This window comes from Schistocerca americana, chromosome 6, assembly GCF_021461395.2.
Source record: "Schistocerca americana isolate TAMUIC-IGC-003095 chromosome 6, iqSchAmer2.1, whole genome shotgun sequence".
Classification (NCBI taxonomy): Eukaryota; Metazoa; Arthropoda; class Insecta; order Orthoptera; family Acrididae; genus Schistocerca; species Schistocerca americana.
Genome location: NC_060124.1, coordinates 166688561 through 166707757, shown reverse-complemented (window position 1 = coordinate 166707757; position 19197 = coordinate 166688561). Strand labels below are relative to the sequence as shown.

The following is a 19197-nucleotide window of genomic DNA, read 5'->3' as shown; positions in this document are numbered from 1 at the left end:
ACATCGAACATTTATGGGACGTAATCGAGGGGTGCCGACTGGGGTGGCCGAGCGGTTCTAGGCGCTACAGTCCGAAACGGTGCTGCTGCTACGGTCGCAGGTTCGAATCCTGCCTCGGGCATGGATGTGTGTGATGTCCTTAGGTTAGTTAGGTTTAAGTAGTTCTAAGTTTGGGGGCTGATGACCTGAGATGTTGAGTCCCATAGTGCTTAGAGCCATTTGAAGGTCAGTTTTAAGAAATTCTTCAGATTATATAAGAAGTTACTCGCTGATCGTCACATACACAAAATTTCTTTTACAAAGCGTAGTATAAAGACAGCAGCTGGCATAATGACATATATACTCTAGAATTCGCGGGTCTTAATACTACCAACATAATCTGTATCGATATGCATGCAGCTATGGAACTCTTGAATGATTCACGTTATGTATAAAAATTTGACGTACCTGACGCTCAAGTAAACAACATCTTGTATAAACTGAAGATACTCTTAAAAAAGACCGATATCGATTGTTAAAATAAATATTAAGCTCAGCTGTGTATTCATACTCACGAAGTTCCGTAAACGACTAAAAGCCTAGACAATATATAAAAGAACTTTTATTTGTTCAAAACCGTACTACTTCTGCATCATGCTAGCCTTTTATCGCTTGCAAGGGTTTCGCTTCTTGGAATCTATAGACGCAACATATTTCGATCTATTGTGTATTCTAGACGGAGACCAACGATCTTCATATGTTTAGAACGTCCTGCTATCTCTACTTAGGTTGTCCACACGATCGCCTGCCACACGTCTCCAGGTTGTCAGCCATTCATAAAACAGATACTTTTCAGTGGCCACTGTAATTTCCCAGCACACAGTCCTTGCGGCTCTATAGAATGGAAGACTTTTGCATCTTCATCTTCTGGTACAAGGGCCGTCAAATGAAAACCGAACAGCCGCCACCGCGGAATCATGGAATGGCTCCGTTCAAAAGTAATCACCACACGCGTTAAGACATTTATCCCACTGGGAAACGAGACGAACAGTTCCTGTGTCGTAGAACGCGGTCGGCCGCTGGCGGCTCCACAAACGCGCTTACTCTTGCATTTCCTCGTTCCACTGAAACTGACGTCCTCGCATGTTTTTCTCCAGGTCGCCAAATACGTGAAAATTAGACGGTAAAAGATCTGCGATGTACGGAGGATGTTGCAATATCTGTTTCCCAAACAAACTGCTGAAGTGTTGCCTTCGTCCGACTGGCAGTGTGGGAGCGGGCGTTCTCATGCAGCAGCATTTCTGGGCGTATTGACTTTATAGCGCATTACAGTTTCTGCAAAGTGTGTTCATAGCGCTGCGTACTGGTTGTGGTTTCACGCTCGAAGAACTCAACGAACACAGGGCCCCTACAGTCGAAGTTTGCCCTCCGGCTGTCGGAATGCTGTCGGACGGAATCATCCCGTAGCACGATAACGCCCGCTCCCTCAGTGACGAAAGATACGGTTCGGCGATTTTTTTGGGAAATAGTGCAACATTCCCTGTACGCCATCCGTACAGCCGAGATCTCTCACCGTGTGATTTAGACATCTTTGGTGACCTGAATGAAGACATGGGTAGACGTCGGTTTCAGTCGGGTGAAGAAATGCGAGAATGGGTGTGGTTATGGTTCAGTCAGTGGCCGACAGCGTTCTACGAAACAGAAACTGATAGTCTCGTCCCCCAATGGGATAAATGTTTTAACAGACGTGGTGATTGCTTTTGAATGGAACCATTCCATCTTCCATTTTGTCGGAAGATCATTTCATTTTTGATTTGATAGCACCTCATATACTGATGTTTGCTTATGACGCAGTACCACGATGTGTTTTTCAAGTGGCATTCAAGCTACTTCGATTATACACTGAAGTGCCAAAGAAACCGGTACACCTGCCTAATATCGTTTAGGGAACCCACGAGCACGCAGAAGTGCCGCAACAAAACGCGGCATGGACTCGACTAATATCTGAAGTAGTGCTGGAGGGAACTGACACCATGAATCCTGCAGGGCTGTCCATAAATCCGTAAGAGTGCGACGGGGTCGAAATCTCTTTCAACACCACGTTGCAAGGCATCCCAGATATGCTCAATAATGTTCATGTCTGGGAAGTTTGGTGGCCAGGGGAAGTGTTTAAACTCAAAAGAGTGTTCCTGGAGCCACTTTGTAGCAATTCTGCACGTGTCGGGTGTCCCATTGTCCTGCTGGAATTGTTCAAGTCCGTCGGAATGCACAAGAGACATGAATGGATGCAGGTGATCAGACAGGTTGCTTACGTATGTGTCACTTGTCACAGTCGTATCTAGACGTATCAGGGGTCTCATATCACTCCATCTGCACACGCTTCACACCATTACAGAGCCTCCACAGAGCCGGCCGAAGTGGCCGTGCGGTTAAAGGCGCTGCAGTCTGGAACCGCAAGACCGCTACGGTCGCAGGTTCGAATCCTGCCTCGGGCATGGATGTTTGTGATGTCCTTAGGTTAGTTAGGTTTAACTAGTTCTAAGTTCTAGGGGACTAATGACCTCAGCAGTTGAGTCCCATAGTGCTCAGAGCCATTTGAACCATTTGAACCAGCCTCCACAGCTTCAACAGTCCACTGCTAACATGCAGGCTCCATAGATTAATGAAGTTGTCTCCATACCTGTACACGTCCATACACCCGATACAACTTGAAACGAGACTCGTCCGACCAGGCATCGTGTTTCCGGTCATCAACAGTCCAATGCCGCTGTTGATGGGCTCAGGCGATGAGTAAAGCTTTGTGTCGTGCAGTCATCAAGGGAACACACACGTGAGGGGATTCGGCTCCGAAAATCTATATCGATGATGTTTCGTTGAAAGGTTCGCACGTCACTTGTTGGTGGCCCAACACTGAAATCTGCAGCAGTTTGCCGAAGCATTGCACTTCTGTCACGTTGAACGATTCTCTTCGGTCGTCGTTGGTCCCGTTCTTGCAGGATTTTTTCCGGCAGCAGCGATGTCGGAGATTTGATGTTTTACCGGATTCCTGATATTCATGGTACACTCGTGATGTGCTCGTACGGGAAAATCCCCACTTCGTCGCTACCTCGGAGATGCTGTGTCCATCGCTCATGCGCCGACTATAACACCACGTCAAACTCACTTAAATCTTAATAACCTGCCATTTTAGCAGAAATAACCGCTCTGACAACTGTGCCAGTCACTGGTTGTCGTATATAGGCGTTGCCGGCTGCATGCCGTATTCTGCCTGTTTACGTATCTCTGTATCTGAATATGTATGCCTATACCAGTTTCTCTGGCACTTCATTGTAGTTCTTTCATTATTACTGACGCAGTAATCACTGGAGATAGTATCCAAGGTGCTGGAACATGACCACCTTCATTAGAATTTGTCCTTTTATTTGGAGTGTTCGAGAGTAAAAATCTACTTGCAAGTACTCTGTTTTTACGATGTTCAAATATAATTAAGATTGGCTAAGCCAGCCATACAGATCCTAGACTTCAGATGAATAATAGTAGTAACAATGCTGAACCTTGCCGCACCACGTGTCTCTGGGGAAAACTGTTGGATAGGCGAGACGGAGAATACACGTGGGACATTTTAACCATTGAGTAGTAAATGATACAGATCACTGTCATAGGCTTCCAATGAATCTGTGAGAGCAGTGTGGTGCAACAATGAAATATTGTAATGCAATAATAATTTATTTACATCACGGAGTACATCCCTTTAATATAACTTCCAAGAAAGTACATTTTAGAAGAGTTCGTCTAAAAATTTGAGAAGTACTGATTTAAGGTATACAACAGCAACAAATCCTCACAAATTCGATAAACTTTTTAGGGCTGGCATCATAATATACGTCAGATGGTGACATGATTATTAGACAGATGTATCAGAATACCTGCTTATAATAATTAATCTTTTATGATACTTTATTCCCCGAAAGGTAGCTGAGAAATTTAGAAAACTTTGTATGCAAAATATATATGCTTCTACTAAAATACTTTCTGAGGGTTCACGACCCGTTGACTCTCCATCCTCTTTAACGTTGAAAGAAATGCTCGAAATTTACAAAAAAACATACTGTTTTATATGTTTCTAAGAAACTTACAATGTGAAGACTTTTCGGAGGCCTACAGCGCGTTGCGCGGCCACACGGTTATTCAGACCAGCCCGTATCGCAAAGAATGAGAGTTGAGTAAAATTAATTTCAATCACAGATTCCGGTACTTTGCAAACTTCTGAGTTCATTGACGGTATTACCAGACCAGACGAATCATTAATTAAGAAGTTATAAAACTTAACAAATAAATTTATTTATTTATTTAAGCTGACTCTGATTTTAATATGACAAATAGTATTAAAATTATTTGAGTATCTTAAGTGGCAATGTGAGTAAATAATACTGACTATGAACTAATAAACTGAATACTGGCAGTATTTGTACTGCTGCTGCTACTTCCGCCAATAATAATGACATTAGCAGTAGTAGTAATGATAATAATAATAATAATAATAATATAATAATAATAATAATAATAATAATAATATAAAAAGAATAAAAAGAAGAAATTAACACAACTAATCGAAATATCCATACCCAATACAACAAATATACAAAAGAAAACAGGAGAAAAAAATTGAAAAATACATCCAACTGGCTGAGGAAGTCAAGGACATGTGGCATCAGGATAAAGTTGACATTATACCAATTATACTATCAACTACAGGAGTCATACCACACAATATCCCCCAGTACATCAATGCAATACAGCTACATCCAAACTTATATATACAACTACAGAAATCCGTAATTATTGATACATGTTCAATTACCCGAAAGTTCCTAAATGCAATATAACATATACCGTATAGTTAAAAGGAAGTCACGCTTGATCAAGGTCCGCGTCACTTTCCATTTTTGATCATCCCCATCGACGCGCAGGTCGCCGAAGTGCGTCAAATCGAAAGACCTACACCAGGCGAACGGTCTACCCGACGGGAGGCCCTAGCCACACGACTTTTCCATTTTACCAGACATAACGTCTGAGAAAAGAAAGAAATAATAATAATAATAATAATAATAATAATAATAATAATAATAATCGTAACGACAATAATGATAGCGGCAGCTATAAAAAGCATCTGTATGTGTCCAAAATAGGTGTTATCTGATATAGCGACTTCTGGGGAAAGAATTTAAGAGGCTGCACCAGCTAAGGATACTGGAAAATGAGAAAGAACTAGTTGGAAAGAAGGTTGTATAGGGGTGACGAGTGCTACTGGGACAATGTTAGTCTTTATTGTTGCTTCAGTAAGCATGTAATTAATTGTCTTCTGAAGCTAGAGTTTTATTTAGTTCTCTAATGTAATGCGGGGCGTTATTTCAGAATCAGATTCCTGCTACTGTAAAGGATTTTCAGAAAGTGGCTGCACGGTGTAGTAGGACAGAAAGGATTTTGCGCTGACGGAAGACAGTGTTCCTGACATGTTGTTCAAATAAGAGCATTAACGTCAAGGATAGATATGGGGGACAATATTTGCTGGTAAGACAGTACAGATACAAAGAGTATGGAAATCTCTGCGCTTGTCTGCACGCAGCCAGATAGCTGTGCATACGATAGTGAAAGGTGATCAGACAGTCGAACATCACATATATAACGAACACAGGCATTCATAACTAGTTCCAGGTGCCGTGACCTTTCCTGAGAAAGGCCTTGTGGGATGACATCATTGTAATGAATAATAGGAGGTATAAGCGCTTGTGGGAGTTTCTTTTTCATGTCAAAAGGGAACAGCTTTTTATATTTTTGTAGGGCATGGAGAGATGCTGATGGTTTTTGGCACATGCAGTTACGTGCTCAGTTCATTTCAGATTTTCGCCTGTTATTACTCCTAGAATACTTGCTGAGGGAGAGAAGTTGATATTTACTCCATTTGAATTAACATATGGTAAGGATTGCCTATATTTCGGGTTAATGAATCTTGAGTGACTAACCAGTACCGCTTGGGTTTTGGGTGGGTTGAGGTTTAGTCCTATACTCTATCACCGTTTTGACAGTGCACACAGGTCGGTATTGAGATTCTCGAACGAAACCATTGCACTGCATTCGGCGAGAAATTTAGGCTGTTAAGTTTGGCAAGTAAAATGTTGACGCCGACAGTGTCAAAGGCTTTGCTGAAGTCTAAGAAGCACCTGCTGATCGTCTCTTGGGGATCCATGGCAAGCTTCTGGTGATCTGTTACCTTTATGAGGCAGATATTGTTTTGCAGTGTTTAAGGAAACCTGATCAGGTCCAGTAGAGACTTACCTGAAATGCATGGTGGCTCTTATGACGGTATTGAAAGCATAATCGTTTAGAAAGTTTTTTTCGTGGCTCAAGTCGTTTACTCCCATGAACTAATCAATGAGTCTCTGTTTCGTTTGTGGGTCAATTGTGGTTGTAGGTAACGTTAAGTACCGATTCAGTTCATCAGTTGGGATGTTGGGATCAGCTGCAGTTTTTACTTTACCTGTATCAAGAACACGCAGATTTTTTCATAGGACAGCTAGTCTCTTTCTGTTGTCGGCTAATGCATTGGCACGCTTGAGTTTTTTATGTAATTACATTAATTTTTCCCTCGTCAGCGGATACTACCGATGGCTCGTCTCTACGGAGGACCATCGATTGGTAGGGGCGAAGTAATTTCTAATTCACAATTCAATCAATTTAGGAAGTACACGAGATGGCGAAAATCTATAAATTTCCGGGCCATTACGTTTGAATTTAAATTAAAGCCACGCGTTACAGAGCCACATCAATTTTCCCCTTGTTGGGAGAGTTGGCGCCCAGACAGGTGCCCCAACTTGAGTGCAGAGAGACTGAACTGCCCCATCAGGCCGAGGCTGCAGTGACGACGGCCCCTCTCCCTCCCCCACCGTCTCACCCCTGCATGTTGGCTATGGGAACCTACTTATTAATTGCGGACACACACACTATGGTGCGACGCCAGTTTTTACAAATAGTATGGAGAGTTCCCCTCACCTATCCCAATTCATTGCTGGTCCTGGACGTTTCCACATTGCAGCTGGTAGTATAGCGGAAGTTACCGCCATTTTCATGCACAAGTGTTGGGCTTCCATCTCCTTGAGAGCAGCCTTATGCTACGACCGTCCGGTCAGGTCAGAATGATCTGCGATAGGAAACTTGCAGTACGTGAACAAAACGGATCAGTGATGACACGAATTTAGCTCAGTGATGACACGAATTTGGCCGTAACGGCCATAACCTGCTATGTTACTCTTTCTGTTACGAAGTGAACCATACGAGAAGAAAATGGTTCTCAGAGATCTACTTCGCGTAATTTTGACCGTGAATTTTGATTATTCGAACTCTAAAGAACCAGTTTTAGTTCCGAAGTTAACTCGAAGCTCTTCAGAGCTTGGTAACGAACTCCAAAAAGAAAGCGAAACAAAAACATCCGCAAATAATTTCGTAAACGATGATGAAACACGCCGAAATTTGGTTGAGTTATAAATGAACGACCAAACAAACCCTCGTTTGTTCATGAGTATGCCGTAATATGACATTCTACTGAATGTAAACGCAGTTTACGTAGCTGACACCTGCAAAATTTAAATTTCCGCCCGGCAGCGTGCCTTGCACCAGTAGCGAACGAGCAGCTTTTCTATGATTGATCAGGTGGTGGACGCCACAAAACAAATTGTTCATACCACATTTATAACACCAGAGGTAAAGGTGATCTCTATTTAGAATTAAAAAATTTTTCACTTGTACAGAGAAGAGTAAAGTGTGCAGGTATTACGACTTTCAAAGCGCTGCCTAATTACCGGGTGATCAAAAAGTCTGTATAAATTTGAAAACTGAATAAATCACGGAATAATGTAGATAGAGAGGTACAAATTGACACACATGCTTGGAATGACAAGGGGTTTTAATAGAACAAAAAAAAAAAAAAAATAAATAAATACAAAAGTTCAAAAAATGTCCGACAGATGGCGCTTCATCTGAACAGAATAGCAATAATTAGCATAACAAAGTAAGACAAAGCAAAGATGATATTCTTTACAGGAAATGCTCAATATGTTCACCATCATTCCTCAACAATAGCTGTAGTCGAGGAATAATGTTGTGAACAGCACTGTAAAGCATGTTCGGAGTTACGGTGAGGCATTGGCGTCGGATGTTGTCTTTCAGCATCCTTAGAGATGTCGGTCGATCACGATACACTTGCGACTTCAGGTAACCCCAAAGCCAATAATCGCGCGGACTGATGTCTGGGGACCTGGGAGGCCAAGCATGACGAAAGTGGCGACTGAGCACACGACCGTCACCAAAGGATGCGCGCAAGAGATCTTTCGCGCGTCTAGCAATATGGGGTGGAGCGCCATCCTGCATAAACATCGTACGTTCCAGCAGGTGTTTATCAGCCAGGCTGGGGATGATGCGATTCTGTAACATATCGGCGTACCTCTCACCCATCACGGTAGCAGTTACAAAACCAGAAGCACGCATTTCCTCGAAGAAAAAACGCCCGATAACGGTAGATGTGGTAAATCCAACCCATACCGTGACTTTCTCGTCGTGCAATGGAGTTTCCACGACAGTTCCAGGATTTTCGGTAGCCCAGATTCTGCAGTTGTGGGCGTTGACAGACCCTCGGAGCGTGAAATGAGCTTCGTCGGTCCACAACACGTTACTCAACCAATCGTCATCTTCCGCCATCTTTTGAAACGCACCCACCGTAAATGCCCTCCGCTTCACTAAATCGCTAGGTGACAGTTCATGATGCCGATGGATTTTGTACGGATAGCATCAGAGGGTACGCCTAAGTGCCTACCAAACAGTAGTGTATGGAATGCCGGTGCAACGTGCGATTGCACGAGCGCTGACTTCCCAGTGCATAGACGAACCCGCTACAGTCTCCATTTCTTCCTGAACTGTCTCAGCAGCGTTACGCCTTGTGCTCGGTCGGCCACTACGGGGTCCATCGTCCAAACAACCGGTAGCTTCGAACATCGAAATCATTCTCGCCAAAGCTGCATTTGTCAACGGACCTTTACCCGTTCGAATCCCCTTCATATGGCGATAGGATTGTAACGCTGAACTAGCACATTCTCCATTCTGATAATACAGCTTCACTAAAAGCGCCTTTTCAGGTAACGTCAACATGCTGCACCTGCTGGCGCATCTGATTCTTGCCGGCCGGAGTGGCCGAGCGGTTCTAGGCGCTACGGTCTGGAACCGCGCGACCGCTACGGTCGCAGGTTCGAGTCCTGCCTCGGGCATGGATGTGTGTGATGTCCTTAGGTTAGTTAGGTTTACGTAGTTCTGAGTTCTAGGGGACTAATGACCTCAGAAGTTAAGTCTCATAGTGCTCAGAGCCATCTGATTCTCTCTCACATTACAGCTCCTTTTATACACGACTGTCATGCGTAGTCACTGACGTTTTGCTGTCCATTGCCATCTGTCGGACATTTTGTGAACTTTTTTTTGGTTCTAATAAAACCCCATGTCATTCCAAGCATGTGTGTCAATTTTTACCTCTCTATCTACATTATTCCGGTGTTTATTAAGTTTTCAAATTTATACTGACTTTTTGATCACCCGATATATTAAATATACAAGAGAAAACGAAATGCCATTCAGATGTACGTTAAAGAAATACCTGCCTGACCATCCACTGTACTCCTCAGATGAATTCTTTTCCGGAAATGATTAAATATTACCATATACACTATTAATGCACTTCTTGAATAAACAGATGTAGTTTGTTATTCAGTTACTGGATGAAAGATACAATGCTATGTTAATGTTAGGCTGTGACTTACAGTGTTAGATAAATGTTAGCTAATAAATAAGAAAATTTGATACTTATATTAGTTATGTTATCGTACTATGTTATTATTATTCTGTAATATTAACTGTATTTGTGCAATTGAATTGACACGGTCGGCATCGCATGTACGGAGCCATGGAATGCGCATACCAAATAATAATAAAAGAACATGGAGATATAATAGGCATAACGAGGGGAGGTGGCGCTACAGACTTATGCTGTTCGTTAGTTTGAAGCCAGCGCCGGCATTTTAGTAGCCCCTAAACATTAGTAGACCACTGTGTACAATTGGTTCTTGTTCTTAATTTCTGTCGTGCCCAGACAACAGTTATATTGCGTTCTTGAATAACACAGATTGGGGAAAGCGTTTTCAGACGCTTTCCTAGGCGTAAAGCCACATTTGGTTCAATAATAAGATGCATTTGGCCTCTTTAATGTAAATGTCTTTTTTCTACACGTTTTGAATAACAGAGAAGGGAAGTAAATTATGTGAAAAGGGTGCTTTCGTAATCCAGCGTTTTCCCGCAAAATGGAGTGATGAAAGTGATGTTCCGTCTATATCCTCTTCCTGGAAATTCTGAGAAATTATTTTGTTATGTTTGCACGGTTTGCAATACCTCCTTCTCAGTGTTCAACCAGAGCGTTCTTCGAGGTGTACTGATGGGAAATCTAAAGTCTAATTACGTAAATAAAACACTGCAGTTAAAGTACCCAGCGCAACTGAAATTCATGTATGTGAAAGAAAATACCCCTTGAACGAGTCCACCCACGACGATTCCAAACGACAGTTGCGGTACGTGCATGCACGTGCTTTCCAGTTTAAGAAAGCAGCGTATATCCTGCAAATTACGTCTCTCGCCTGCTTCTGCAGAATTTATCACTTACCACGACCATCAGCGACGACAAGTCGCAACAAATGGAATACAAATTCACTAAACAACTCGCTACGTTTAATGCTCGCGTTAGCTGCAGCGTCAACAAAAGAGCACTCACAATCTTAATGAAGGCTCACTGGCTTTCGGAGATTGCGTGACGTACGTGCGCAGAGCGAGCCTAAACTCGAGCGCCATCGTTCGTGACTCCGACTATAGTACAACCTGAAGCTAATGTTTGACGCCACTAACATGGCGGACGTTGGCTTCAAGTTTGTAACGTTACGACAGCTCCCCTTATTATAAATCCATGGCCACAACTTACGCGAAACACCACATATCACAACAAAATACATAAATGCAACTGACCAATACACTGCTGACGTAAGTAAAGGCACAGCCCTCCAGAAGGTACACTAAAACACATGTAATAACAGCTACAGTAAAACAAAAGAGAAAAGATGGAAGTAGCAGATAATATTGACTAGTGTTAGTGGTGGAATCAACAATGTCAACAGATCGTAATACACTTGACTGAGCCGCGCGGAGTGGGTGCGCGGTTTGAGGCGTCATGTCCCGGACTGCGCGGCCCCTCCCGCCGTAGGTTCGAGTCCTCCCTTGGGCATGCGTGTGTGTGTTGTTCTTAGCATAATTTAGTTTAAGCAGTGTGTGAGTCTAGGGACCGATGGCCTAAGCCGTTTGGTCCCTTACGAATTCACACACATTTGAGCACTTCACTGATATTACTTTTGTTTTACAGTAAGCGAATAGTAAGAAAAGAATGTCACAACAGAAAAAGAAATTACATTTGTATATGCTTACGAATGCTTTTAGCCTTAATAAACGAAGAGCGCTATGCACTACAGCTTATCTTTGAGTGTTCTGTGCGTTGTGATGTCGACGGCGACTCACCGGCGCTAGCGGCGTGATTATTGTCATTCGATCAGTTGTGAAATTGCACTGGGTACATTCTCTTGCTCAGAGTATGATTCTCCAGGCAATGATATTGTCCTTCGTCGCATTCCTCTTGTCGCGGGATGGTAGCACGTAATCGTTACTACATGAATTCAGTTTCGAGCAATAACACACGCGATTATGTTATCAGTGCCCCGTACATTGTTTTAAAATATGTAAAATTCATTTTGAGTCGGCGACTGCGAAACTACAGGCCATCCGCTTGTATCTCACAATGACAATCACTGGTCATTCAAGTGTACATTGTCCTGCTGTCTATAGTACACAAAGAAGCTCGCAGTATTCACAGTCTGCCACTTTGTTTCATAACGTCCATGCCAAAATTAAATTTAAACCGTGCCCCAAAAATAAGAACGCGGCCATAAATTTTCCTGTGTTTCTGTCTAGCACAATTATACACCACACACGCGCATCCACGCCGCTACGCTGCACACCCACTGACAGTCACTGTTCGACTACCGTTATCCATGTCGCTCTAGTATCACAATTCATACACCAGAGCTGCATTCTACATTTGGTTTTGCACAGCGCATTTCACGATAGCATTACAAGATAATCAAACCTACAGTGAAATTTTACATACTCAATTAATAAGAGATTCATGTAGCAGTATACACAAATAAAAAAAAGTTTTGCATTACCCTGGTTCCCAGAACTCCTGATGATAGACGTTGGCTGTGGATATTGTATCACAGACACAGTCCCTTTGACTGTTCAAAGATGTCACTAAACCCACCCAAAGATGTAAACAATCCATGCATGGGCAGTGCCTATTAGACGGAGAGGGTCCGACAGCCGATCAATTCCAGTCATTCCACCAGGAAGGAGATATACGGCTCGTGTTGTCTGTAGTTCAACCATGCCTAGACGGTCAATATCGAGGTTTGATCGCGTCCCCACTGTTACTTTGTGCCAGAAAGGGCTCTCAACAAGGGAAGTGTCCAGGCATATCGGAGTGAACCAAAGCGATGTTGTTGGCCATGGAGGAGATACATAGAGACAGAAACTGTCGATGACATGCCTGGCTCAGGCCGCCCAAGGGCTACGACTGCAGTGGATGACCGCTACCTACGGATTATGGCTCGGAGGAACCCTGACAGCAACGTCACCATGTTGAATAATGCTTTTCGTGCAGCCACAGGACGTCGTGTTAGACTCAAACTGTGCGCAATAGGCTGCGTGATGCTCAACCACATTTACGAGCTATTACTCATCTGTAGCTTTCTCACTGCCCCTTATCTCTTAATTAAGCTATTAATAGAATAAAAAATCGGCTTCAGTTGCTAGTAATTGTTTATCTATTGCACGGTCGGTTTCGGAGGCCAAAGCTTCATCTTTAGATGCCAGAAAATACACTGAAGCGGCAAAGAAAGTGGTATAGGCATGCGTTTTCAAATACAGAGACATCTAAATAGGCAGAATACTTACTGCTGTCTGCAATGCCTATATTAGAGAACAAGTGTCGGACGCAGATGTTAGATCTGTTACTGCTGCTACAATGGCAGGTTATCAAGATTTAACTGAGTTTGAACGTGGTGTAGTCGGCGCACGAGCGGTGGGATACATCTTCTCTGAGGTAGCGATGAAGTGGGGATTTTCCCGCACGATCATTTCATGTGTGTACCGTGACTATCAGGAATCCGATAAAACATCAAATCTCCGACATCGCTGCGACCAGAAAAAGATCCTACAATAACGGGGCCAAGGACGACTGAAGAGAATCGTTCAGTGTGACAGAAGTGCAGCTCTTTCGCAAATTTCTGCAGATTTCAATGCTGGGCCATTAGTCATTCGACGAAACATCATCGATATGGGCTTTCGGAATCGAAGGCCTACTCGTGTACGCTTTATGACTGCATGACACAAAGCTCTACGCCTCACTTGGTCTCGTCAACACCGACCTTGGCGTGTTGATGACTGGACGGACGAATCTCGTATCAAATTGTATCGAGCGGATGGACGTGTACGAGTATGGAGACAACCTCATGAATCCCTGGACCCTGAATGTCAGCATGGGACTGTTCAAGCTGGTGGAGGCTCTGAAATTGTGTGGGGCGTGTGCAGTTGGAGTGATATGGGACCACTGATACGTCTAGATACGACTCTGACAGGTGACACCTACGTAAACATCCTGTCTGATCACCTGCATCCATTCATGTCCTCTGTGCATTCCGACGGACTTGGGTAACTTCAGCAGGACTATGTGACACCCCAAACGTCCAGAATTGCCACTAAGTGTCTCCTGGCACACTCTTTTGAGTTTAAACACTTCCGATGGCCACCAAACTCCCCAGACATGAACATTATTGAGCATATCTGACATACCTTGCAAAGTGTTGTTCAGAAGAGATCTCCACTCCCTCGTACTCTTAAGGGTTTATGGACTGCGCTGCCGGATACATGGTGTCAGTTCCCTCGAGTACTAGTGTAGACATTAGTCGAGTCCATGCCACGTCGTTTTATGGCACTTCTGCGTGGTCACGTAGCCCCTACACGATATTAGGCAGGTGTGCAAGTTTCTTTGGCTCTTCAGTGTAACTATGGCCACTTAGTGCTGTCGAGGTTGGCGCCACAATTACTCGTCCTTCGCCGCCATGTATTTGTCTGAAGTGGGTGTGACTTCTCCCCCCCCCCCCTCCCCCACCCCTCCGCTGCCAAAAATGACTGTCTGGCCCCCGACAGCCACACATTTTTGTCCCCATAATTATTTGGTGGCATCTGAAGACAAAGCTTTAGATTTCGAAACAAGTCGTGCAACGGATAAGCAATTACTTGCAACGGAAGCGGATTTTTTGTCTATTAATATGTTGCTTAGCGGCTCATGTTCGCTTGATCAGATATTCTGTACTTAATTAAACTATCAATTAGACGAAGAAACACCTGCAAATGGAAGAAGCCAGACGCATTCACAGGTCAGGGGCTGAAGATCAGCAGGTGAGTGTAGCATCCTAAGTGACAAGGAAACTGGTAGGCAGTAAAATCCCCATTGTAGCAGACTTTGCTTGAAAATTGATCAGTGCGCTTGCGGTCATCAGCACTGACAGACTTCAACTTGACATTTCTGGTTGGCAGCTCCAGTAATGGCGGAATGGTTGTTGTTGTGGTCTTCAGTCCTGAGATTGGTTTGATGCAGCTCTACATGATACCCTATCCTGTGCAAGCTTCTTCATCTCCCAGTGCGTACTGCAGCCTACAGCCTCCTGAATCTCCTTAGTGTATTCATCTCTTAGTCTCCCTCTACAATTTTTACCCTCCACTCTGCCCTCCAATACTAAATTGGTGATCCCTTGATGTCTCAGAATGTGTCCTACCAACCAGTCCCTTCTTCTGTTCAAGTAGTGCCATAAATTCCTCTACTCCCCAATTCTGTTTAGTACCTCCTCATTAGTTATATGATCTACACATCTAATCTTGAGCATTCTTCTGTAGCACCACATTTCGAAAGCTTCTATTCTCTTCTCGTCCAAACTATTTATCGTCCATGTTTCACTTCCATACATGGCTATACTCCATACAAATACTTTCAGAAACGACTTCCTGACACTTAAATCTATACTCGATGTTAACAAATTTCTCTTCTTCAGAAACGCTTTCCTTGCCATTGCCAGTCTACATTTTATATCTTCTCTACTTCGACCATCATCAGTTATTTTGTTCCCCAAACAGCAAAACTCCTTAACTACTTTAAGTGTCTCATTTCCTAATCTAATTCCCTCAGATCACCCGACTTAATTCGACTACATTCCATTATCCTCGTTTTGCTTTTGTTGATGTTCATCTTATATACTTTCAAGACACTGTCCATTCCGTTCAACTGCTCTTCCAAGTACTTTGCTGTCTCTGACAGAGTTACAATGTCATCGGCGAACCTCAAAGTTTTTATTTCTTCTCCATGGAGTTTAATACCTACTCCAAATTTTTCCTTTGTTTCCTTCACTGCTTGCTCAATACACAGATTGAATAACATCGGGGAGAGGCTACAACCCTGTCTCACTCCCTTCCCAACCACTGCTTCCCTTTCATGCCCCTCGACTCTTATAACTGCCATCTGCTTTCTGTACAAATTGTAAATAGCCTTTCGCTCCCTGTATTTTACACCTGCCACCTTCAGAATTTGGTATGAAAGGCATTTTAGCACATTTGGGTTACGTGGCTGGAACTTTTCGTACGTTTGATTTCATTGCGTCCCACTGTGTGTGTGTGTGTGTGTGTGCAGAGGCGGTGCCGGCGCGGTTGATCGTCGCCATCCAGTGCTTCCTCGGCACGTGGTGCACCTACATGCTCCGGGTCAACCTGAGCCTGGTGCTGCTCGCCATGGTGCACCCCTCCAGGACCGAGGAGCCCGTGGAGCCCCGCGACATCTTCCTGCTGCCGGCCTCCGCGGACAACCTGACCACAGCCTACTCGGAGGCCCCCCTGCCAGACGTAAGTAGGCGAGTGAGGTGAAGAAAGTGCTTCACCCAAGCTGCAGTGTAATCTCGACAAGCGAGGTGGTAGTTTATTGGTAAAAACAGGCACCGAGGGGTTCATTCTTGCATACTTCGTGAATGTGGTTGTTGCGTTTAGCATTTAGTAGTCGTCCTTTCAGCGAATACCCTGCCAACCGTGTAACCTCCCCTATCCTAATCGACCTACTGGATTGCGATATAACTGTGATCGCATGTGCGTAATGAGATTTTACAATGAGTAAGGCTATGATGAAATAAGATACTAAAAGGTATCAGATAGATTATACACTCCTGGAAATGGAAAAAAGAACACATTGACACCGGTGTGTCAGACCCACCATACTTGCTCCGGACACTGCGAGAGGGCTGTACAAGCAATGATCACACGCACGGCACAGCGGACACACCAGGAACCGCGGTGTTGGCCGTCGAATGGCGCTAGCTGCGCAGCATTTGTGCACCGCCGCCGTCAGTGTCAGCCAGTTTGCCGTGGCATACGGAGCTCCATCGCAGTCTTTAACACTGGTAGCATGCCGCGACAGCGTGGACGTGAACCGTATGTGCAGCTGACGGACTTTGAGCGAGGGCGTATAGTGGGCATGCGGGAGGCCGGGTGGACGTACCTCCGAATTGCTCAACACGTGGGGCGTGAGGTCTCCACAGTACATCGATGTTGTCGCCAGTGGTCGGCGGAAGGTGCACGTGCCCGTCGACCTGGGACCGGACCGCAGCGACGCACGGATGCACGCCAAGACCGTAGGATCCTACGCAGTGCCGTAGGGGACCGCACCGCCACTTCCCAGAAAATTAGGGACACTGTTGCTCCTGGGGTATCGGCGAGGACCATTCGCAACCGTCTCCATGAAGCTGGGCTACGGTCCCGCACACCGTTAGGCCGTCTTCCGCTCACGCCCCAACATCGTGCAGCCCGCCTCCAGTGGTGTCGCGACAGGCGTGAATGGAGGGACGAATGGAGACGTGTCGTCTTCAGCGATGAGAGTCGCTTCTGCCTTGGTGCCAATGATGGTCGTATGCGTGTTTGGCGCCGTGCAGGTGAGCACCACAATCAGGACTGCATACGACCGAGGCACTCAGGGCCAACACCCGGCATCATGGTGTGGGGAGCGATCTCCTACACTGGTCGTACACCACTGGTGATCGTCGAGGGGACACTGAATAGTGCACGGTACATCCAAACCGTCATCGAACCCATCGTTCTACCATTCCTAGACCGGCAAGGGAACTTGCTGTTCCAACAGGACAATGCACGTCCGCATGTATCCCGTGCCACCCAACGTGCTCTAGAAGGTGTAAGTCAACTACCCTGGCCAGCAAGATCTCCGGATCTGTCCCCCATTGAGCATGTTTGGGACTGGATGAAGCGTCGTCTCACGCGGTCTGCACGTCCAGCACCAACGCTGGTCCAACTGAGGCGCCAGGTGGAAATGGCATGGCAAGCCGTTCCACAGGACTACATCCAGCATCTCTACGATCGTCTCCATGGGAGAATAGCAGCCTGCATTGCTGCGAAAGGTGGATATACACTGTACTAGTGCCGACATTGTGCATGCTCTGTCGCCTGTGTCTATGTGCCTGTGGTTCTGTCAGTGTGATCATGTGATGTATCTGACCCCAGGAATGTGTCAATAAAGTTTCCCCTTCCTGGGACAATGAATTCACGGTGTCCTAGCCGGCCGCGGTGGTCTAGCGGTTCTAGGCGGGCAGTCCGGAACCGTGCGACTGCTACGGTCGCAGGTTCGAATCCTGCCTCGGGCATGGATGTGTGTGATGTCCTTAGGTTAGTTAGGTTTAAGTAGTTCTAAGTTCTAGGGGACTGATGACCACAGTAGTTGAGTCCCATAGTGCTCAGAGCCATTTGAACCATTTGAACGGTGTTCTTATTTCAATTTCCAGGAGTGTATAATGGAAAGACAGAGATTTAGGAACCACGTTTTAAATTGTAAGACATTTCCAGGGGCAGATGTGGACTCTGACCACAATCTATTGGTTATGAACTGTAAATTAAAACTGAAGAAACTGCAAAAAGGTGGGAATTTAAGATGGGACCTGGATAAACTGACTAAACCAGAGGTTGCAGAGAGTTTCAGGGAGAGCATAAGGGAACAATTGACAGGAATGGGGGAAAGAAATACAGTAGACGACGAATGGGTAGCTCTGAGGGATGAAGTAGTGAAGGCAGCAGAGGATCAAATAGGTAAAAAGACGAGGGCTAGTAGAAATCCTTGGGTAACAGAAGAAATATTGAATTTAATTGATGAAAGGAGAAAATATAAAAATGCAGTAAATGAAGCAGGCAAACAGGAATATAAACCTCTCAAAAATGAGATCGACAGGAAGTGCAAAATGGCTAAGCAGGCATGGCTAGAGGACAAATGTAAGGATGTAGAGGCTTACCTCACTAGGGGTAAGATAGATACTGCCTACAGAAAAATTAAAGAGACCTTTGGAGAAAGGAGAACCACTTGCATGAATATCAAGAGCTTTGATGGAAACCCAGTTCTAAGCAAAGAAGGGAAAGCAGGAAGGTGGAAGGAGTATATAGAGGGTCTTTAAAAGGGTGATGTACTTGAGGATAATATTATGGAAATGGAAGAGGATGTAGATGAAGATGAAATGGGAGATATGATACTGCGTGAAGAGTTTGACAGGGTACTGAAAGACCTAAGTCGAAACAAGGCCCCGGGAGTAGACAACATTTCATTAGAACTATTGACAGCCTTAGGAGAGCCAGTCCTGACAAAACTCTACCATCTGGTGACCAAGATGTATGAGACAGGCGAAATATCCGCAGACTTCAAGAAGAATATAATAATTCCAACCCCAAAGAAAGCAGGTGTTGACAGGTTTGAAAATTACCGAACTATCAGTTTAATAAGTCATGGCTACAAAATACTAACACGAATTCTTTACAGACGAATGGAAAAACTGGTAGAAGCCGACCTCGGGGAAGATCAGTTTGGATTCCGTAGAATTGTTGTAACACGTGAGGCAATTCTGACCCTACGACTTATCTTAGAAAATAGATTAAGGAAAGGCA

General features: G+C 44.6%; 1 protein-coding gene across 1 annotated transcript in view; it reads left to right on the top strand.

Moving 5' to 3' along the window:
- The window catches only part of LOC124619668 (putative inorganic phosphate cotransporter), a 258904-nt gene that overhangs the window by 135662 nt on the left and 104045 nt on the right, over positions 1-19197 (top strand). The window contains exon 3 of the mRNA XM_047146207.1: positions 15908-16116. Within this exon, the coding sequence (XP_047002163.1) occupies positions 15908-16116 (209 nt within the window). The remainder of the gene's footprint in view (positions 1-15907; positions 16117-19197) is intronic.